Source organism: Bactrocera tryoni, chromosome 4, assembly GCF_016617805.1.
Source record: "Bactrocera tryoni isolate S06 chromosome 4, CSIRO_BtryS06_freeze2, whole genome shotgun sequence".
Lineage (NCBI taxonomy): Eukaryota > Metazoa > Arthropoda > Insecta > Diptera > Tephritidae > Bactrocera > Bactrocera tryoni.
The window spans coordinates 75,257,533-75,277,187 of NC_052502.1; the positions used below are offsets into that span (position 1 = coordinate 75,257,533).

A 19,655-nucleotide genomic window follows, 5' to 3' on the forward strand; every position below is an offset into this window, starting at 1 on the left:
TTTAGGTTTGCTAATTGCGAAAAAACAAACAACTGAAACAAATTACAATACAAACGAAATATTTTGCAAGCAATACTTTTTATTTATTTTTTTTTTCACCTACAAAATAAAATTGCGCTGCAACATAAAAAAATAAATTTAAATATTTTTTCAAAGTCAACACAAAAATACGCAGCAGAAGTACAGATAAAAAAGTTAAATGTAAAACAATTTAAAATTTTCGTTTAAAATTAGTAAATTTATTAAAATTAATTATTACAAATATATATATATACGTAATTACACAGCAATAATGATATTAAAATATCTATAACAATAATTTTAGCAATTTCCACAATTACAAAATACAAAAAACTAAATTAAATTAAATATTATATGTATTTATACAATTACAGCGATACAAATTAGCGACTACTTTAAATATTTTATGAAAACATACTTTTTCTTCTGTGTTTTTTGTTGGTTTCAAGCCAACAGCGTAAATTATTTGTTGTGTGTATTTTTGTAAATAAAAAAATTGCGTTGTTTTTGAAATGTGTTATTTTTCAGCAAATATGGCAGCTAGAAATCGTGAAAATTATTTTTTTGGCCGTTTTTGTCTATTCAGCAAAATTTTAGAGTTTATTAAAGGAAAATAAGCAAATTTTAAAATTTTAAAAATAAAAATTTGACAAAAATAATTTTTTTACATAAATTTAAGATTTTTTTCTTTAAAAAAAAGCACTGGAAAAAACTGTATTTAAATTATTTAAAAATAGTTAAAGGAACGTTTTATTTAGTATTATAGTTAATTTTCAGTATAAAAAAATTCGCAAGAAATTTTTATTAAGAATAAGAAAAAGTTGAAAACACTTCGAACAAACAATTTTTTTCGAAAAGCTAAACTTTTCCTAAACAAGTTTTCAAAAACTTTCACAAAAAAACAAAAATAATTTTCACGATTTCTATTAACGCATATTTAAGCTGTTTTTTAACAAATTTTTAAATTTTTTTTATTTTGCTTTGCAAATTATTTTGATGTTTCTACAAAGCCTTCGAACTCAACGCTAATTTCTTCAATTTTTTTATGCACTCTAGCAATATTTAAAATATTTTTTTGCTTAATGTTGCCAATTTTCTTTTTTTTTTCAATTTAATATTTATATTTTTGATTTTTGGTGACGCATTTCTTGCTAAGCATAACTGTTAAATGGCTTTCCATTTTTTACCTTTTAACTTTTATATTTTTTACTTTTTAATGCATCAATACAGATCACAATCAACGCTTTATCATATTTTTATAAATTATTATTCTTTTTTTGTTTTTTAATTATAATTTTACGTTTGCTTTAACGCTACGCTACTAAGCAGCGATGCTGCTACACAACTACAACTACAACAAAAATATAAAAAACAGCAACAGCCACAGCAGCAACAAACTACGCTAGTACAATAACAACAATAACAATTATTATTACGGTTTTTTCGCTTAAAAAACGGAAACGAGCAAAGAAGTGGGCATAAAGTGGGCGTGGTGGTAGTGGGAAATGTAATTGGGTTGGGGTAACAATTAAAAAAAATTAACTGCAGAAAATATTATGGAAAAAGCTACGAAATTAACGAACAGCAAGCGGCGCTTGGCAGATTGTTAACAAGCAACGCTGTGAAAATTTTCAAAAATTAATAAAACAATGTAAACTAAAACGAAAATAAAATAAAATGTATGCCAAAAAGCAAAAAAATTTAACGAAGCAGTAATATTAAAAAGTCCTTAAAGGATCAATAGAACAATTAAAAAAGCTACGAATAACAGTTTATATAAAAAACAGTTTTCAGCGCTTTTCAGCGCATATTTGAAATATAAAGCATAATTCGAGTGAAAATCGGCAAAGGTGTGGGATATTTTTTTGTTTTTGTAAATTCGTGGAGTTGCCACTACAACACGTCTTTTTTATACTTTTTTAGAGTTCGTTGTTTTTCCTAAAGCGCGACGCGTACTTTTAAGCGAACGGCAGGATTTGAAGTCACCTTCATAGTGCCCGTTCTGGCATAGTGAAAGAAGGAGGAGTGGAAGCAGAAGAATTTCTAACAAAGACATTAGGTTTTGTCGCTTCGCTGTTTTTAAAACCTTAACTGTCATGTATAGCTAGAGCGCGGCGGTGTCGGCGGCGCTGACTGTTGCCGATGCTGTTGTTGTTGCTGCTGTTGAGCGCTGCCTGTGCGCATGCTCATGTCTTTGGGAATGTTTTCGTTGGCTGTAAAGCGATGGGAGTCAACGATTTGAAAATACTAAGCCGTGTGAATACCTGCTTACCTGCCGCAGCAGCACTGCCGCCGCCGCTCGCATTCGGCGTGATTGGCATAGCGGCCGTTGGCTGCTGCTGCGGTTGCATAGCGCTTTGTTGTTGCTGCTGCATACTGCTATCACCCGCTTTCGATGCTAATGCCATTGCGCCGAGCACACTGGCCGGCATTGGTGGCAGCGGCGCTTGTTTGCTTTTCGCAGCTAACGGTGGTGGGGCTGCTGTCACTGTGCCATACAGCTGCGTCGGTTTGTTGGCGTTTGTGGAGCCAATGCTGGCATAGTGATTCATACTCTCGGCGGCGTTGTTGGTCGCATTGCTGTTAATGCTGATGCTGCTGCTGGCCACTGATTGGTTTTTACTTGCTAAACTTACGCTAGAAATTGCTGATGGTAGCGGAGATCTTTGTGTGTCACTGCTGCTTTCGCCTGTGTACCTGCAGTTTGATAGAAGAATGTGTTAATTTACATAAATAACGGTATTTTGTAAGCATAAAGTGTTAAAATTGCAATTCAGCGCGTTTAAATGTTGCTGAATTGGTTATTTTATACGAAAACTCTATAGTAATTGCAGTGCTTGTAATATTTATGTATACAACTAAAGCAACTAGTACCAAAACGAAATTCAAGGTATTTTGCGGAAGTAAATTATTTATTTTGTCATTATATGACTTAAACTTATTTACTTAAGTCATTTTATATGCTTCTTTAATTCAAAAATCTAAGTGCCCCTATAAAAATATTAATTCAACGCACTAATCTGTTATTCAGCTTTGCTGAGACAATGCTGATTTGTATAATACTCTTACATAGTACGCTTTGGCGTTTAAAGAACTAATCAAATTAAGAAAAATATATTAAAAAAATATATTCAGCGCATGCAGCGCTTTGTTGGGCCTATAAAAATATTAATTCAGCGCACTAATATGTTATTCAGTTTTGTTGGAACAATTCTGATTTGTATAACACTTTTGCAAAGTACGCCTTGGCGCTTAAAAAAACTAATCAAATTAAGAAAAATGTATAAAAACATTGCAAGTTCTAATTCAGCGCATGTAACGCTTGGTCGTGCCAATTTACAATGCATTTTTACAGCTAAATTTTACAATTTTACTTTACTTTACTTATATAAATTTATGTAGCGTAGAAGATTGCTGTAGATAATTTGAATTCAGCATAGCTGTATAATACATAACTTGGCTGAATGTCAAAACAAAGTCCAATATAGTTTTAGCATCATAAAAAACATTAATATCAAAATTATAATTTTCGATAACAGCAAACGCTATTCAGCACTGTACAAAAAACCCCTAACTACAAACTACTAATGACTTTAAGTATTTTAAAAGGCAATATGCAATTAACGTTTCATCACGACTTGCTTTTGGTTGACTGAACGTGAGTACTCACTTTATATTTGTATATTCACGTCCGACTTGTAAGCTTTGCTCTTCGGCACGTTTGCGCTGTATTAGCGTTTGTATGTAGTGCTGCACAGCATAATAAACAAATTTATATTGTGCTTCAGTTTGTACTAAACCAGAACGTTGGGAGCGTAACATTTGTATTGTGCGCTGTATATCGATTTCGGTGCCCAAACCTGTAGGTAACGGAATGAAACAATTAAAATACTCGACACATTTAGCAGCTGCTTCGCAGAACTTACCATATCTATCGATTTGATCAAGAATCATGTCAATCACAATGAAAGTGCCCGTGCGACCAATGCCCGCTGAACAATGCACACAAATTGGACCCTAAAAATATTTATAAAAAATTTAAAATATGTTATGAAAAAAGACTTTTCTTCACTTACCGGATTCTCGCCCGTCATCGTTAGCTGACTTTGCCTGGAGTTCACGTCTTGCAGGAAATTCAGCACACAACCGGGATCCGTGGGCACACCATGATCGGGCCACACTTGAAAGTGATAGTGATAGATACGACGATCGGGCTTATCACGCCAAGAGAATAGAAACTCACGCAGCGTATAATCATTAGTTTTGTTTTCTGTGAGACATTGTATTTTCGCTGGTCCAAATTGTCGGCATTGGCCCTCATCCGGCCAGTATTTGGCACATTTACTGCGGTCTGCAAAAAAAAAACAATGGAACATATTTGTAAATCACGTGAAATTTGTAGTTCAACTAAAAATCTGCTGAATTATAGTCAGAATTTTTAAGGCAGTATCAAAAATAAATGTGCTCTCGCGCAATTAGTTAATTAAAGCGCGCTGAATTGAAGTTAAGCACTTTTTTGTCAACCAAAAATAGCTTTAATGCTTTAAATCAACTAATATATGTATAAGCTCATATAAAAATCAGCTGAATCAAGTCATAGCTTTATTATTAAAAACTTAGTCTCAAAAATAAAAGCCTCTCGCTGCGCTGAATAACTTTAAAATTGATTTATTAGAGCTGAATTGAATATTTTAATATATTCAGCAAGCTTTTTCTCATCTTAAATACTAAAAATGTAAATTTCACTGTGCTGAATATGACTAAAATCCCGCGGATTTGACTGAATTGCTCTACAAAAGAAGTATTTAAAAACTTAGACATTTTCCTTGCAAAATACTGAGCAGAATACACTTATTTTCAATCTAAAAGCGCAGAATTAAATATTACCATAATAGTTAGTAATCAAATTTCATTCACACACTTACTTCTCTCAATCTCTTTGGTTGTCATCACAATCACGCGCGTATTCTCCTGCCAGATCATGTTCCAGAAATCGACAATCGTGGTCTGTAAACAACCCTGCGTCGCAATGTACACCTTGAACATATCACGCTCTGCCAACTCATTGTTGCACTTCTTCAATAAACCACCCGCACTGGAAGCCGCACGTGAACTGCAACTAGCAGTGCTGTAAGCGGTCGCCGTTGAGGCCGATGAATCGCTGCGCTTATGCTTATTAATCGTATCCGATTTTTTATTACACGTTATACAATTGCTCAACGGCAGCACAGAGGTTTTGACAGCACACTGCACACATGTCTTGTTCAGCTTCTGACAGTTGGTACAATTCTTTTGTATTTGAGCAGCGCTGCAAGCTGGACAAGAGGCCACCATGCCAGTGGCATTCAAACTCTCCGACGATGAGCTCATGCTATTCAAATCGCCATCGGTGGGTAGGCGAATATAATTCGCATTTATATATTCAGCGCCGGGCACACTCTTGTCCACATCCAATAGTTTAACGCGGGTATGATCATCTACAGTCGGCGACAGCGGGTGTACGAGCGAAAACGGAAAAAATATGAAAATCAATTAATTGCAAAAAAAACATTGACATGCAAAGTGGGGGCGAGTGGAAATAAAAATAAGCATTTTCGCACGTGCGAATCCCACACTCTGCAGGCGCGTGTATATGTGTACGAATGCTGGTGTCTATTCGTGACTTACAGGGCAGTATATTGCGATAGCGATTTTTGCTGCGATTCTCCGGCTTGTAGCCTTCAATGCGACAAAACATATTGCGATTGTCTTGCTGCAGCGATTCGAATTCCTCCCAGAAGCCGCCCTTAAAAGTGTAAGCGTATTATTAGTAAATAGAAAAGGTTACTCATACGCCATGTTGTTTTTTCGAACTGTAGGTTAACTTACCTTGGCCAATTGATTAACTCGTTCGTTGATGCCGCCGGCTGTGATGCGCGTCGCATTGAATGGCTGACGCAAATGCACCACTGTACCGTATGTCTCCACCATCGGATTGCGTTTGTAGTGTTCGATGAGTTCGGACAACGTGTCGAAGGGTTCACCACCGCCAACGTCGTATTTTTTGTCCTGCAAAGAAGCGGAGATAAATAAAGCGATGAGTTTGTAGAAAAACAGTTAATTTAAGTAAAAATAATTAATAACAAATTTAGTAGTATTTACAAATAATTTGTTAAATAAAATTTATCGGCAAATAAAATGGTACATAAAAATCTTATATATACATATACATATTTCTTGTGTGCGTGTGTATGTCACTAAACTCCTCTTAAACGACTGGATCGATTTTGATGAATTTTTTTGTGTGTGTTCAAGGAGAGTCGAGGATGGTTTGGATTCATAATTTGGACCAATTTGTTAGCTAAATACTAACGCAAGTACGGTTGCGTCTAACCTATTGACGGGAGTGTATGTACATATCTACAATTCGTGCAATAACTCAGGGCACCATAATTTTCGTGCGAGCCGCTAGCCAGACGGCGCCGTAATTAATAAATAATAATTTGAAAATAATGTGTATTTATTTTCAAAATATTTATAAAATATTGTGAAAGCTTTAATTTTAACCATAAAAATTAAATTGAAAAAAAAAAAATAAAATAAAAATAAAATAATTATACATACATGAGTAACTCTATTATTAAATGCTGAAAACTAAAATTTTAAACATAAAACATATTAAAAAAAAAAATAAAAATTAATACATTTTAATTAATTAATTATATATTTCTTTGCTAAGTATTTAAAAATAACCTAATTTAAATTTTAAAGGCAAAAATTATGTTGAAAAAAAAGAAACATTTAGAAAAATTATGAAAATTTAAATTTAAATTAAAAATTAATTTTTAATTAAATAAATATATATATATGTATGTATTTCTTTGCTAAGTACTTAAAAAATATCCTAATTTAAATTTTAAAGGCAAAAATTATGTTGAAAAAAAAGAAACATTTAGAAAAATTATGAAAATTTAAATTTAAATTGAGGAATAAATAAAAATTATATATAAATAGAGGTAAACAAATTGGTTTATAAAAAATGTATATTCTTATTTGCACATGCACATATTAATTAAAAAAAATAATAATAACAATAAAAGAAATAAAAAACCAAATTATATTTGTATATATACAAAAAACAAACGGTATTTATTTTCAAATAATATAATAATGATTTGAAATAATTTAAAAATCATAATTAATTACAGAAAAATATGGCAACATTTAGTAAATAAAATTTACCAATGATGTTACAAAAAAAAATATTTAATAAATTACGAATAAATAAATAATAAAATAAATTAAAAAAAAAAAAAAAAAAGTAAAGTAAATTAAATTTTTATAAAAAGTATTATGAAAAAAGCAAAATAAATATAAAAAATAAAAGTTAGTCACTTGATATAGTTCCAAAAAAATAAAAAAAATTTTCCTTAATAAATTTGGACAGTCTCTTATCAATTGTCATAAATTGTAAAACTTTTTTCCAAACTCTACAAAAAATTTAATTTAAAACTAAAAGTACAAAAAAAAATATAAAAAAGCAAAAAAAAACCCAACCGCAGAATATAGCGCTTTTATTACTGTTTTTGTTATTACTTTTCCGCTTTTTAGCTTAAGCAATTCAAAACAGTTTTTCCGCAACCAACTAATTTATTACTTCAAAACTTTGTCAATATTTGTTATCGTTTCCTTTTTATAGCGCTCTAAATCGCAATGTTTACCGTGGCGTGTTTTTATTTTTGTTGTTATGGTAAATTTTTCTACTTTCATAATATAGCATGCATACATTTTGCATATTCGCATTTGTTACTATTTCTATCGCAATTTTTAGCGTGTCTAAGCAATGCTTTTACTGTTGCTATATTTCGTACTTGTTGTTTTTGCTGTTGTTGTGGCCGTTAAAGATCACTAGCTTTTGGTTTTTTGTCTAAGCAGTAATTTAACACCTTTTTGTTGCTGTTATTAGTTTTTATTTTTTATATATTTTTACATATTCTCACTATTTTCTAAGTAATTGATTTGCTGGCAACAACAATAAAAAAAAACCAAAACAAAATACGAATATTTTTGCATTTGTTGTTATTGTTGCATTTGGCGCAAGTCATTTGCTTGACTGCCACTGACATTACAGTGATTTTTGTTATTGTTGTTATTGCTGTATTAGTTGGCTGCAAGTTACGTTGCTATGTACGAAAATTTCAAGGTCGAACGTTTCGAGGAAAAACATTGAAATAATGGAAATTGTATTTTTTATACATATTTTTCACAGCAAATTTTGGATGAGTGAGTCACAAAACATATTATTTTAAGAAACGTATAAAAAGTACTCAATAATGGAAAAAAGAAAATAATTATGTATTAAAAAAATGCTAATAAAGATTTAGAAAAAATGTAGGAAAACACACTACGAAATATTTACACCTTGAACTAACTTATTTCGTTGAAATTTCAAAGAGTCTCCAAACTCTCCACTTTAGAAAAAAATTTTAAATTTTACATTTTAGTACTTGGATGAAAATTTTCATTATTACTAACATTTTTAAGCAGCTTGTTGTTATTTGGAGAGTTTTTTTTATCAGTAAATATATACATTTTTTGTTATTTATGTTAAATTTGTGACTACATTTTCCAGTATTTAGAAAACTTTGCACATTATGCTCATTAAAAAATATATTACGTTGTCAAATTAATTTATACAAAACTCACCTGCCGCCATCGGATCATGACGTGCGTCACTTTATCATCTGTCCGCACTGAAAGCACAAAATCACCAGGTTTACTTTGAGATTCACGCACCAGAAATGAACCATTCTTTCCACGTTCTAGTATCAATTTTTCAGCTTCCTTGCCCGAAAGATTGCCATGAAACCATCTGCAAAGAGATAAAGAAGACATATTCATGAAAATAAATTACAAATAATTTAAATAAAAAATAAATAACATAAATACAGTGGCATAATATTTATTATAGTAATACAAAATGCGTAGAAATAAAGTTAAAATGTTTAGCCGAAAGCACATTAAAGTGTTCCAGCCAACATTTTTACTAATTATTTAAGATTTTATATAGTTCTTGTGCACTTTTTTTACTAAAATTTATTTTTATCTCATTGTTTGCAAGTCTCCAAGCTTGTTTTATCACTTTAAATGTAAATCTTATACGCAAAACATTGTAATCTTACTGAAAAACTAAGTTTTTATCAAAATTTGCAAAAGTCTCCAAACTCTCCAATTTCGGAGTTAAGTTCAAATTTTGCATTTTAATGCTTAAGAAAAATATTTTATTGTTGTTAAGCCTTTTCGACAGTATATTTTTCTTTAGAGAGTTTTCTTTATGTTGCAAATTGCTAAGAACAGCTTTATTTCAATATTTTCGTGGTCCCTACACGTAAATTTCGTTTTTACAATACGCTTGTTGAAATATTATGTATAATATTTGTTCTGTATGTATTAACAGTTTTTAATGCATTGTTTGCTAACAATTTATAAAAAATAACCACAACTCTTACCTTACCTTAAAAGGGCAATTTTTTTCTAGCAGAAAAATATGTACTTATATTTTTGATTTTTTTTATATTTTCAAACAAATAACAATTGTTCTTTCTTATTATTTATATTTAAATTTTTATTTTTTTTAATCTTAAGCAATTGTTTTGCCTTATTGTTATTAGTAATTATCACACAATTGAGAAAGAAATTTAAGTTTTGATCTATTTACAGACTTTTCTTTATTTACTTATTAATATTTCAATGTCTTAGTTAAATTTTTTTTACAACTTTTTAATTACATTTTCTGCTATTTCATTGTTAATTTGGGCTTCTAAATTTTTGATATTTATTGTTTATTTAATTTTATTTATTTATTTTTTAATTGTTAGTGTTTTTCTATTTTTAATTTATTTACAATTTTTTTTAAATTTATTTATGTTTTCTTATATTTTTAATTTTTCTTTTCTGTTTTAATTTTTTTTTTCAAAACTTTCTTTAATGCTTATTTTCTTCTGCGTACTGAAATCACCAGAATTTCAAACATCATTCAACAGAAAAAAACTCAATTGCCGAGCTCACGTAATTCAATCCATATGAAGGTGAATATTCTATAACAAAACAACGAATGAATTTAAACAAGTAGAGTTCTAATATTCACAATTCTCGTTGCAGTAAATGACACCGTTTCGCTTCGCAATGCAATTGCGTACTACGAAGCGCAAAAAACAGTGCGATGCACAAACGCCAGTTCAAGCGCTCGTACTATAAGCTGTGTAGACTTTGTGCGTGTGTGTGTGATGTGTGGATAGATGGACATGACGACAAACCAGCGACATAATATACGAATTTAAAGCAAACACTCACACCTATAGACATACATACAATTATGGAGATATGTAAGTGAATATATATGAGAGCGCGCAATTCTATATGGTGTCATATAAGTCGAGTCCAAATACACGCCGCCGTCACACTACAACCCTCAACACACTTCCAGAATTGGCGACCCTAAGCAGCTAGTCAGCTAGTCAGCTAGTCACCGTAAGCGTAAACCCCAAGCACAAATCGAACTAGTGAAGTACGTAGTGGAATCAAAACAAAAGAGCGCGCTCTGCTGGCGAGCGTGAAACGACGTTCGGCCAGCTCGTCAAATAGACAGCCGACAGTCGAGCCGTGAGCTTGCCCGCCAGCCAAACGCTCGATTCCCTACTTGTCGGGCTGCGAGCAGCTTGTTTTGCGGCCAACACAAGACAATAAATGGCAAGAACAGCATTCAACCAACAAGCGCAACAACAGCTGTTAGCATTTGAGCACAAAGCAAATGTTAAAACACAAACACACATACACATGTATATATACACTAGCGCTGAGCGTATGTGTGAGTGCAAGCTTGCACATTTGGTTTATGGCTAAGTTGCATTGTTGCTGCAGTTTTCGCCAACGAAAAAGGCAACTTGCACTTGGCCCGGAACAGCTGAGCGCGCTCTCACTCAGCGCTGAGCATGCTCGCAGCGCATTTACATAGATAAATACACATATTTATATTATACATATGCCGACGAATAAATGTGCGTTCTAGCACGCTGAAAGCGCTATATCGGTTGTTGCATCTCGCATACATAAATATCTACAGACACATACACATGCAAACAAATGCAAATATATTTTACAATATTTAGGGGGGTAAGTTGACCTTAGATTCGCTACTTCCTCTGCCTATTTATTTCACAATTTCGCAAGTAACCGCGAAGGCCACGTCGGAAGGAATTGCATGCTCATTGTTATTGCTTGCTTTTTTACATTCATCGCTTTGTTCTACTAAATTTTTAGGTGAAAAACACTTCGTGGCAATAATTTCAAGGAAACTTGTAGCTAGCGGCATGTAATTGCCAAAGGCGGTAAAGAGTGACGCCGTTATGGTATGACATAGCAGCGGAACTTTGGTGGGAGTTGGAGCAGGTGCATCACCAAATGAAGGTCAGTGGCCTGCATATACGCATATGTGTGTCAGTTGAAATGTACAACGTTGAATAATGGTAGGTTCTACGAGGTTGAATTAGTAATTAAATTGATATTTTTAAAGCTTCAAGTAGATTGAGTAGCACAAAGTAACGATTTTGAATAAAAGAAGATTTTATCTTCAAAATATTGTTAGATATAATAGATAATTTTAATATTGCGTCATTTTAGAAGAAGTCTCCAAACTCTACACACGTCAAAATGCAATAATAATAATGCTAAATGTAAGAAAAACTAATTTTAGAACATTTTTACGCAGTTTCAGCATTTTTCGGAAAAGTCTCCACTAGTAAAAAATGTAGCAAATTAGTTAAGCGAATATCAGTTATTACTAAAATACATGCAAAATAGTTTTAAATTATAACAAGAGTCTATATTGACCGAAAATCTTGAAACCAAGCTATCATAACGCTCAAAATGTATATTTTGAATTAAAAATTTGTATGTGTATATGTATGTACATATGTACTTTACAACCGCTATTAATTTGAAAAACTGTCACATCTATAAAAAGAAAATTTGTTATGAGATACATACAATGTAGTATATGCTCATCGAATACTAATTACAAAATTAGAATTTCAATTTGTATTGAATTTTGAAAGTGTACATTGGCAATTAAAAACATACGACTTTAGCTGTGTAATTGTATAATTGCGATGTAAATGCGAAAATTCGAAATCTTATGAAACCAACTATTACTTTTGCATGAAAATAGCATTTCTAATTTAAAAAAACATTGATTAGTTCATTAATTGTTCAAGCTCCGATGCATATATCAGTTCAAATATTTCAGATGCTCTCACTTATTTTTGCGCGTAAATAATTCATGTAATCTAATTACATAACAATTGTTTAATTATTTAACAGGAATCACTAGGGGGATATATTAAGGACTTAATTGCTCTAATTATTATTCTGCATATATGTATAACTAATTAAAATAGTTCTAACCACTTAATCTTATAATACTTTCTGTGAGTTCATTAATACTGTAATTCGAAGCAATTATATTAAAAGTAAGTAGCTTTTTGTTTCGTTTAATTCTAAAAATAACCACTTTTTAGACAATAAAGATTTAAATGATGCTTTAATATTAACCAAATAATATAAACAGCAAATTTTACAAAAGCTTGAGAAAGTCTCCAAACTCTCCACTGGTTAAATTTTTCTAATTCTTTATTTATTTTTAATGATTGAATGATTTTCATTTTATTCTACACAGTTTTGAGCCATTTTAAAACTCTACACTACCTGAAACTCGTTCTTTTGTATCCTAGGTATGAATTTAGCTTGTATTATTTACTTCAAGTTTCATTTCCTTGCAATAGCTGCAGATAATAATCTTATTGAACATGGTTTTGAATAATTTCGAAACTCTTCACTAACTGAAGCTTGTTACGACGCATGAATTTCACATACTTGTGAATAAATGTTATATTTTTAATACTTTTACAGAAAGTTTCCAAACTCTTCACTAAGCGCAGATTCAATATGTAAGAAGTGAAGTACTATACACATTTTTATTGTGCTTAGTAGATATATTTATTGAAGTTTATCATATCTGACAGTCAGATACAACATTTGAAAATTTATCTGTGTGTATGTACATATAAGTAAGTAGTATGCCAGTTAAGTGTTTATAGAAATTTTTAAAGAATTTACTCTCTCTATTTTTAAGTAAACTAAAATGTATGCTTAGCATAATGAACTTTCAAGAAGTCATGTGAATTTCTGAACACATCAAGTGTATTGACAAATTAAAAACAAAACATACATATCAACATATACATATACATACATATGTACATAACACATATTCACATACCAGCATGTAGGTTTGAGTAAATAAAAAAATTATATTCCTAAACCGCAAAAATAGCAATTATTAGACAAATAAGAAAATATTCCATTAATGAAAGATTATGAAGCAGACAAAGGCAAGAGAGAGTGAAAAAAGAGTGTGAAAGAGGCAGACATTGTTCTCATTCGCAAATGCAAATTTATGCCAACGGAAAAATAGAATAAATAATAAAGTATAATAAATATAAACAAAATAAAAAAGTAAATAAACAAATGCGTTTTATGTGAGTTTCTCATTCTAGAGGAATATAAGTATGTAAATATAGCAACAAAAGAGCGCACAAGGTCGGTCATATTATGCTATGTATAATTAATACACGCGTGTAAATTGCTCATACGCCGTGGCGCCAATGGACGACAGTTCAGCGACATTACAATGTTGTAAAGCGATAAACTTAATAAAAATGGACTCATTCATATGGCTTAAAGAGCTACTTATTGCGCTAAGCACGATTACCAGAAGAAGTTGTTGTAGCTACAAAACCTTTTTAAAGCATAAATTGTAAAATTAGCGACAAACCTTGAGCAAAAACTCATTAGCACTATGGGTATAATTTAAAATAAAAACTTGCCGGTTTAAACCGATATGCATGTACATATGTATGTATGTATGTAAATAAAATATAGAAATATGTGCATGTTTAGTATTTTGAAAAAGGTAAAAGTAGAAAATAGCATTTGGCTTGTGATCGAAAGCAAGTTCAAACCGGTAAGAAATTTATACTGAAGGATAAAGCAACTACACTCATTGGCTTAACAGCACCATTTAACAAAATTTTGGAAAACTTGATGAACACTGAAGTTCATTTACTAGATAAATATGCAATATAAAATAAATAAATAAAAATTTCATCTACTAAACTTAAATACCACATTTCCAAAAACTCTACACTTACAAAACTTTGTATAATACAACACGCGAACACGCACAAACAATTAAATTTTCACTTAATTTGCCAAAAATGCAATTTTCAAAAACTGTCCACTTTTTATATACAGTAAATAAGGCGCTAAAAAGTAGAATACAACATGCGAGCATACACAAAAAAATTATTTTACTTTTAATTTGCCAAAAACATAATTTTCAAAAACTCTCCACTTTTTATATACAGTATGTAAGGCGCTAAAAAGCGCACACGCAAGTTTTAGAACATTTCAGTAACTTTTTTGCATACTTGGAAAAAGTTTTGAAACTCTCCACGACCAAAAAAATCATGCAAAAGTGCGTAAGCACGTTTTGAAAACATACCTTGAGCAAACGATTAACACCATTTAAATTTGTAACGAAATGTTGAATTTGTTGTCGAAATTTGTATCAAGTTCAAATATCAAACTGCAGGCATTATTTTGCAGCACGTGACTAAAGTCACGCACTAAAACTATTTATAAAATAAAGCCTCCTGTCAGCTTTACACACATATGCGGTTATTTACACAAGCGCACTTCCTAATTTCTTATATACAATTTATATTGCATTTTAATGGGAATGTAAATGAATAAGACACACATGTACATATGTAAAAGAGGAAACAAATGGCACGTAAAACATAGACGCAAGACACCCACCCGGTTCACTAAGCCGGTTAGATACCCAAAGCGCTTGGCTGGCTATTTTACAGTAAATTAAATTAGCTGTTGACGCTAACGAAACCAGTTCAGCCATCTAGCTGGTAGACGTTTAAGTAAATTTGTAGACGTGCAACTTTAGTCAATGACCTTTCGATTTGTACACATACAAATATAAAGTTTTAAAAATATACAAAACAAAGCTAATATTTATTTTTTTTTGTATTTAGATTAATATTTTTTTGTAAATAATTTGTATTCCACTAATGCCGTAATTTGTATAAGAATGTCATTAAAGCTGATTTAGAAATAAATAAAACCACTGACAAATTGTTAAAATGTGTTGAAATATTTCATTAAAAGTTGAATGACTTTTGATAACGCAAATTGTGCGGGGCGTATGAGTAATATTAAAGGAGTACGCAAAAACTAACTGTTTAATTTGCAAAAAGACATATTTCCATTTCTATTTGCTTATAATAGATTTTTTTTTAAATATAATTGTTGCAAAAGCCTTCAAACACGCAAAAAGTAACTGTTAAATTTGCAAACAAACCAATTTTTATTTGTATATGCATATATTTGCTTTTTTTCTTCAAAAATACAATTTTTACAAAAGTCTCCAAACTCTCCACATTGGAAAAAGCACGCGCATTCTATTTTCAGTTATATGTAGAGTAATTTTAAAAATTTACGGCCGGTTATAAATAGATTTTCGAAGTCTCCAAAATCTACAATTGCGAGAAAATATTTTTAAAAATTGCTTATCGGATATTTCCATCATATGACCAATAGATAAATTCAACAAAAAAATATTAAAACAGTTTTTTTACTCCTCATAAATTGGGACACTGCATAACACGCGGAGACTTCACAAAAAAAAGCAGACCATTATTTAACTTTAATTAAAAGCTGTTTGTTTATGTACTTTTTATTAATTTCGATTAAACCTTAACCCATATTTACTTTCAATAAAGGTATTGCACAACAATTCCATTCAGGTTACTAAAAGCTTTATAGAAATTGCGGGGAATTTTCCTGTTAAAAAAACGTGAAAACACTAAAAGACATTGATTAGCAGTTGCATGCTAGTAACGTTGGTCAGTAACTTAAACAGGAATTATTTACTTTGCAATTTAATAAGTAAATATTATATTAATAAGAAAAAGTTTTCTTTACTTTTTTATTAATAATTTTTTACGTTTTTTTAAGCTGGTTTTTCTAAAATTAAATAATTTGCAGCTGGACCAGGAAGCAAAAAATTATATATTGCATAGAAATTTAATTGTAAAAAATTATAAATTAAAAGATAATAAAAGAAATTAATTTAATTCGCATGACGTTTCGACTCTGGCATTATTAAATCGTTTTGACGCGATTAAGGTCAACGGCAACCACGATGTAAACAAACCATTTAATAGGCGCTGCTGTTTCGTACAGCAGTTTGTATTGAATGAAAGCGCGCAAAACTGGTCCGCCAACAGCGACAGCTGGTTGCTCGTGGGCGCAAAAGATTGCGAAAAAAATTATTTTTTATTTTATTTTCACGCGTGAAAAATGGTGTAATTATCAGTAAATTTATGGCTTTTAAAAACGTGGTGGCGCTATAAATTGAAAAAAAACGTATGTACATATTTACATATGTATGTATGTATACAATAAGGTTATTGTGATTTTTTTTTTTTATTTTTGTGAAAAAAAAAATAAAAAATATTTAATTTTAAAACGTGGTGGCGCTATAAAGTGGAAAAAATGCTCCAAAAAAATGTTTTCAAATACTCTCCACTTTTCAAAAACGCTAATTATGACACTAAAATACATTCTTACATGATTTAATTCCGTTCAATTTATATTTATGTATTTTTAAAAAAGATTTGAAACTCTCCAAATGTCCTTTAATGTTTTAAAACTACTAATTATTACATTTCATACTTTCTTTTGCTTCAGCCGGTAAAATGAGTAAAAATAGAATTTTCGGCTCCTTTATTATAAAAATAGGACACTGGTAAAGCATTGTCAAAGTCTACAAACTCTCCGCCAACTAAAAATTGTGTTATTACTTTATAAACATGATTGCTAACGTTTTAATTTACTAGTTTATAAGAAAATAATCATTTTAAAATTCTATACTGCTCTTAAGAACTCTACAATAACGCAAAATTGCGCTGGAGAGTAAAAATTTTGATATTTTGCATAAAATTATAAGAAATAGCCAGTTATGCTTCATTTGTAGTAATTTAGTCAAACGTCAAGCAATTTTAGATCGTTTTCGATCAGTATTTTGAAAGTCTACACACTATATTTATATGTATTTGCATATAGAAATAATCGTAAAGCATTTTCAGCAACATTTTAAACATTTCACAAAGTCTACACTATATTGATATAAGTTTCAAAAACTCTCCAAAATTTTTTTTTTGTATTTATAGCGTATTTATGTGTAAAAAAAACAAACATTATTATTTCTAAATGTTTCATTAAAATTTCCACCATTTTTAGTTTTTTAACTTTTCACACACTCCAATTACTTGGAATTGAATCAATTATTGTTTACTTCTATTTATAAATACTATTACGTCAACTAATTGTTAAGTAATTTCTAACAGCAACACTTCTTTGCCGCAATAGCATATCATTTGAACGCCTAAATGCAAATATTAGCAAACACCACAGGGCGTATGATTAACGTAATTGCCGCACATTTGCGGTTTGTGCGCATATGTGTTAGTCGCAATTGCTACAATTACAGAAAATCAGTTGACACTTGCGAAAAATGCACACAGCACTGATTGCGCCTATTAAATATGGACAATGTGAATGCCTTGCGCACATTAAGCGCTGGAGACGGCGCAGAAATGTCGTCGAAATAGCGAAATTTTTCGAATTAACTAACAAACTGCCTTGTAATGCGAAGTTTAGACTTCGCAAAAAAAAAGACATTGAAATAATAGAAGATTAGTTAATCGTTTGAAGGAAGTAGAAGTGAACAAATCAACGGCAGCGCAGCACCAAATCACAATTATTTATAATCGACAATGAAATTGCTATAATTTTTATGGAGAAATGTAAATAATTATGTAAGTGTTGTGTGAGAAAAAAATTCGCTGACTATATAGTAGCGCTCAAATGCCAAACAAATAAAAATAAATTGAGAAGAGAAAAGCAAATACAAAAACAAAATCATCAAAGCAAAATCAACATCAGTTAAACGCACGTGCGTTCACCCACCCATGTTTATAGAGATACTACTATGTGCAGGCATATGTGTATGTAAGCTAGTACGTTTTTTAACTTGCATGGGCGTCGCTCTTTTTGCTTCTTCTTTTCGGTAAAACAATGTTGTAGAAGGGTCAGTGATGAGAAGCAGTCACAATATTATAATAAGAAAACACGTTGGGAATTTTATGACACTTTATATAACATAAGAAAATGTCATAAGTAATCACGTGTAGCACAATTCTGTGGTTGGGTAAAACGTAAAGCGATGGAGAGTGATTTTAATAATTTAGCGGCAAGCTCGTAAAGAAAAACTTGTATGAGAAAAGATTGTAGTAATTCAAAAATGAGTTAAAGCAAATATACATATGTATGTATATAATTACATAATAAAATTGCTGAGTAAATATAGCAAAAAAACTCCATTTCCCATTTTGTAGGAAACTCAACTCTATTAACACTACACAGCCTACGCGAACATTAAAAGCGTAAAAATAGTAATAAGTGGTTTTCTATATACTTCGAAATAAATTTTTAGTTTTTGTATAACCTTTTGTTAAACTCTACAAATTGTAGACTTCATTAATTGTCATTGAAGAAACAGATAAACATGTTTGGAAGCTATTTTCATCACCCAAACAGTGATTTAGTATTTGTATAATCACTTGCTAAACTCTCCAAATTGTAGACTTCGTTAAATGTCATTGAAGAAGAAGATAAACATGACTAAAAGCTATTTTTATCGCTAAATAATGCTTATACAAAATTTTTAAAAGTCTCCAAACCCTACACACCAACAAAAACATTTCAAAATTAGTTTGCGTTACTTGTTCTAGCCTAAAAACAGTAAAATAAGAATTTTTTTAAAATTTTAAACTCTCCACGATGAGCAAATATTGAAATTACACAAAGATAAACATAGCGAAAAGCTTTTTTTAACGCTTAGTAATGTTTTATATAAAATTTTTTAAAGTCTCCAAACTCTACACATCATCAAAAACATTTCAAAATTAGTTTGTGTTACTTGTTATAGCCTAAAAACTGTAAAACTGAATTTTTGAAAAAACTTTAACTCAACACGTTAAGCAAATATTGAAATGACATATATTTTTCACGCAAACTCTATAATAAATTTAGCTTAATATTTTCTGTAAATTTATGACCACCTCTCTTCATCATCCACCAAAAAAGCAAATAACGAACCAGCAAAAAAATGTCATGTGAGTAAATTCCATTCATCCAACTCGCTAATTACCTGTACCGACACTAGTGCCACGCATTTTCAATCAGCATCGCAATTAAATTGAATGAGAAGAAGAAAAAACAAACAAGCGTAGCCACACAATGCAAAACACTTTGTTGTTGTTATTATTATTCTCCGATGCGCGTTGGTGTCGTTACTTTTTATTATTATTACTCGGCCACCGCATTTTAAGCCCTTCTTATTAAGTATAACATACCGATATTGTATACATTTGTTTGCGTGTATTTATGTATGTATG

The 19,655-nt window shown here is 30.7% G+C and overlaps 1 protein-coding gene across 3 annotated transcripts in view; it reads right to left on the minus strand.

Annotated features, from left to right (window-relative positions):
* Positions 1-986: 986 nt before the first annotated feature.
* The window catches only part of LOC120775472 (tyrosine-protein phosphatase corkscrew), a 51,380-nt gene continuing 32,711 nt past the window's right edge, over positions 987-19,655 (minus strand). For 2 of the 3 annotated variants that reach the window (XM_040105670.1, XM_040105668.1), the window contains 9 exons: positions 8,707-8,872; positions 5,890-6,069; positions 5,689-5,806; positions 4,947-5,498; positions 4,098-4,372; positions 3,948-4,038; positions 3,692-3,881; positions 2,294-2,718; positions 987-2,234 (listed from right to left, as the gene is read on the minus strand). In XM_040105670.1, the coding sequence (XP_039961604.1) occupies positions 2,116-2,234; positions 2,294-2,718; positions 3,692-3,881; positions 3,948-4,038; positions 4,098-4,372; positions 4,947-5,498; positions 5,689-5,806; positions 5,890-6,069; positions 8,707-8,872 (2,116 nt within the window). In that variant the 3' untranslated portion in view covers positions 987-2,115. Of the gene's footprint in view, positions 2,235-2,285; positions 2,719-3,691; positions 3,882-3,947; positions 4,039-4,097; positions 4,373-4,946; positions 5,499-5,688; positions 5,807-5,889; positions 6,070-8,706; positions 8,873-19,655 lie in introns of all 3 variants that reach the window. The other variant, XM_040105669.1, reaches the window with a different exon arrangement.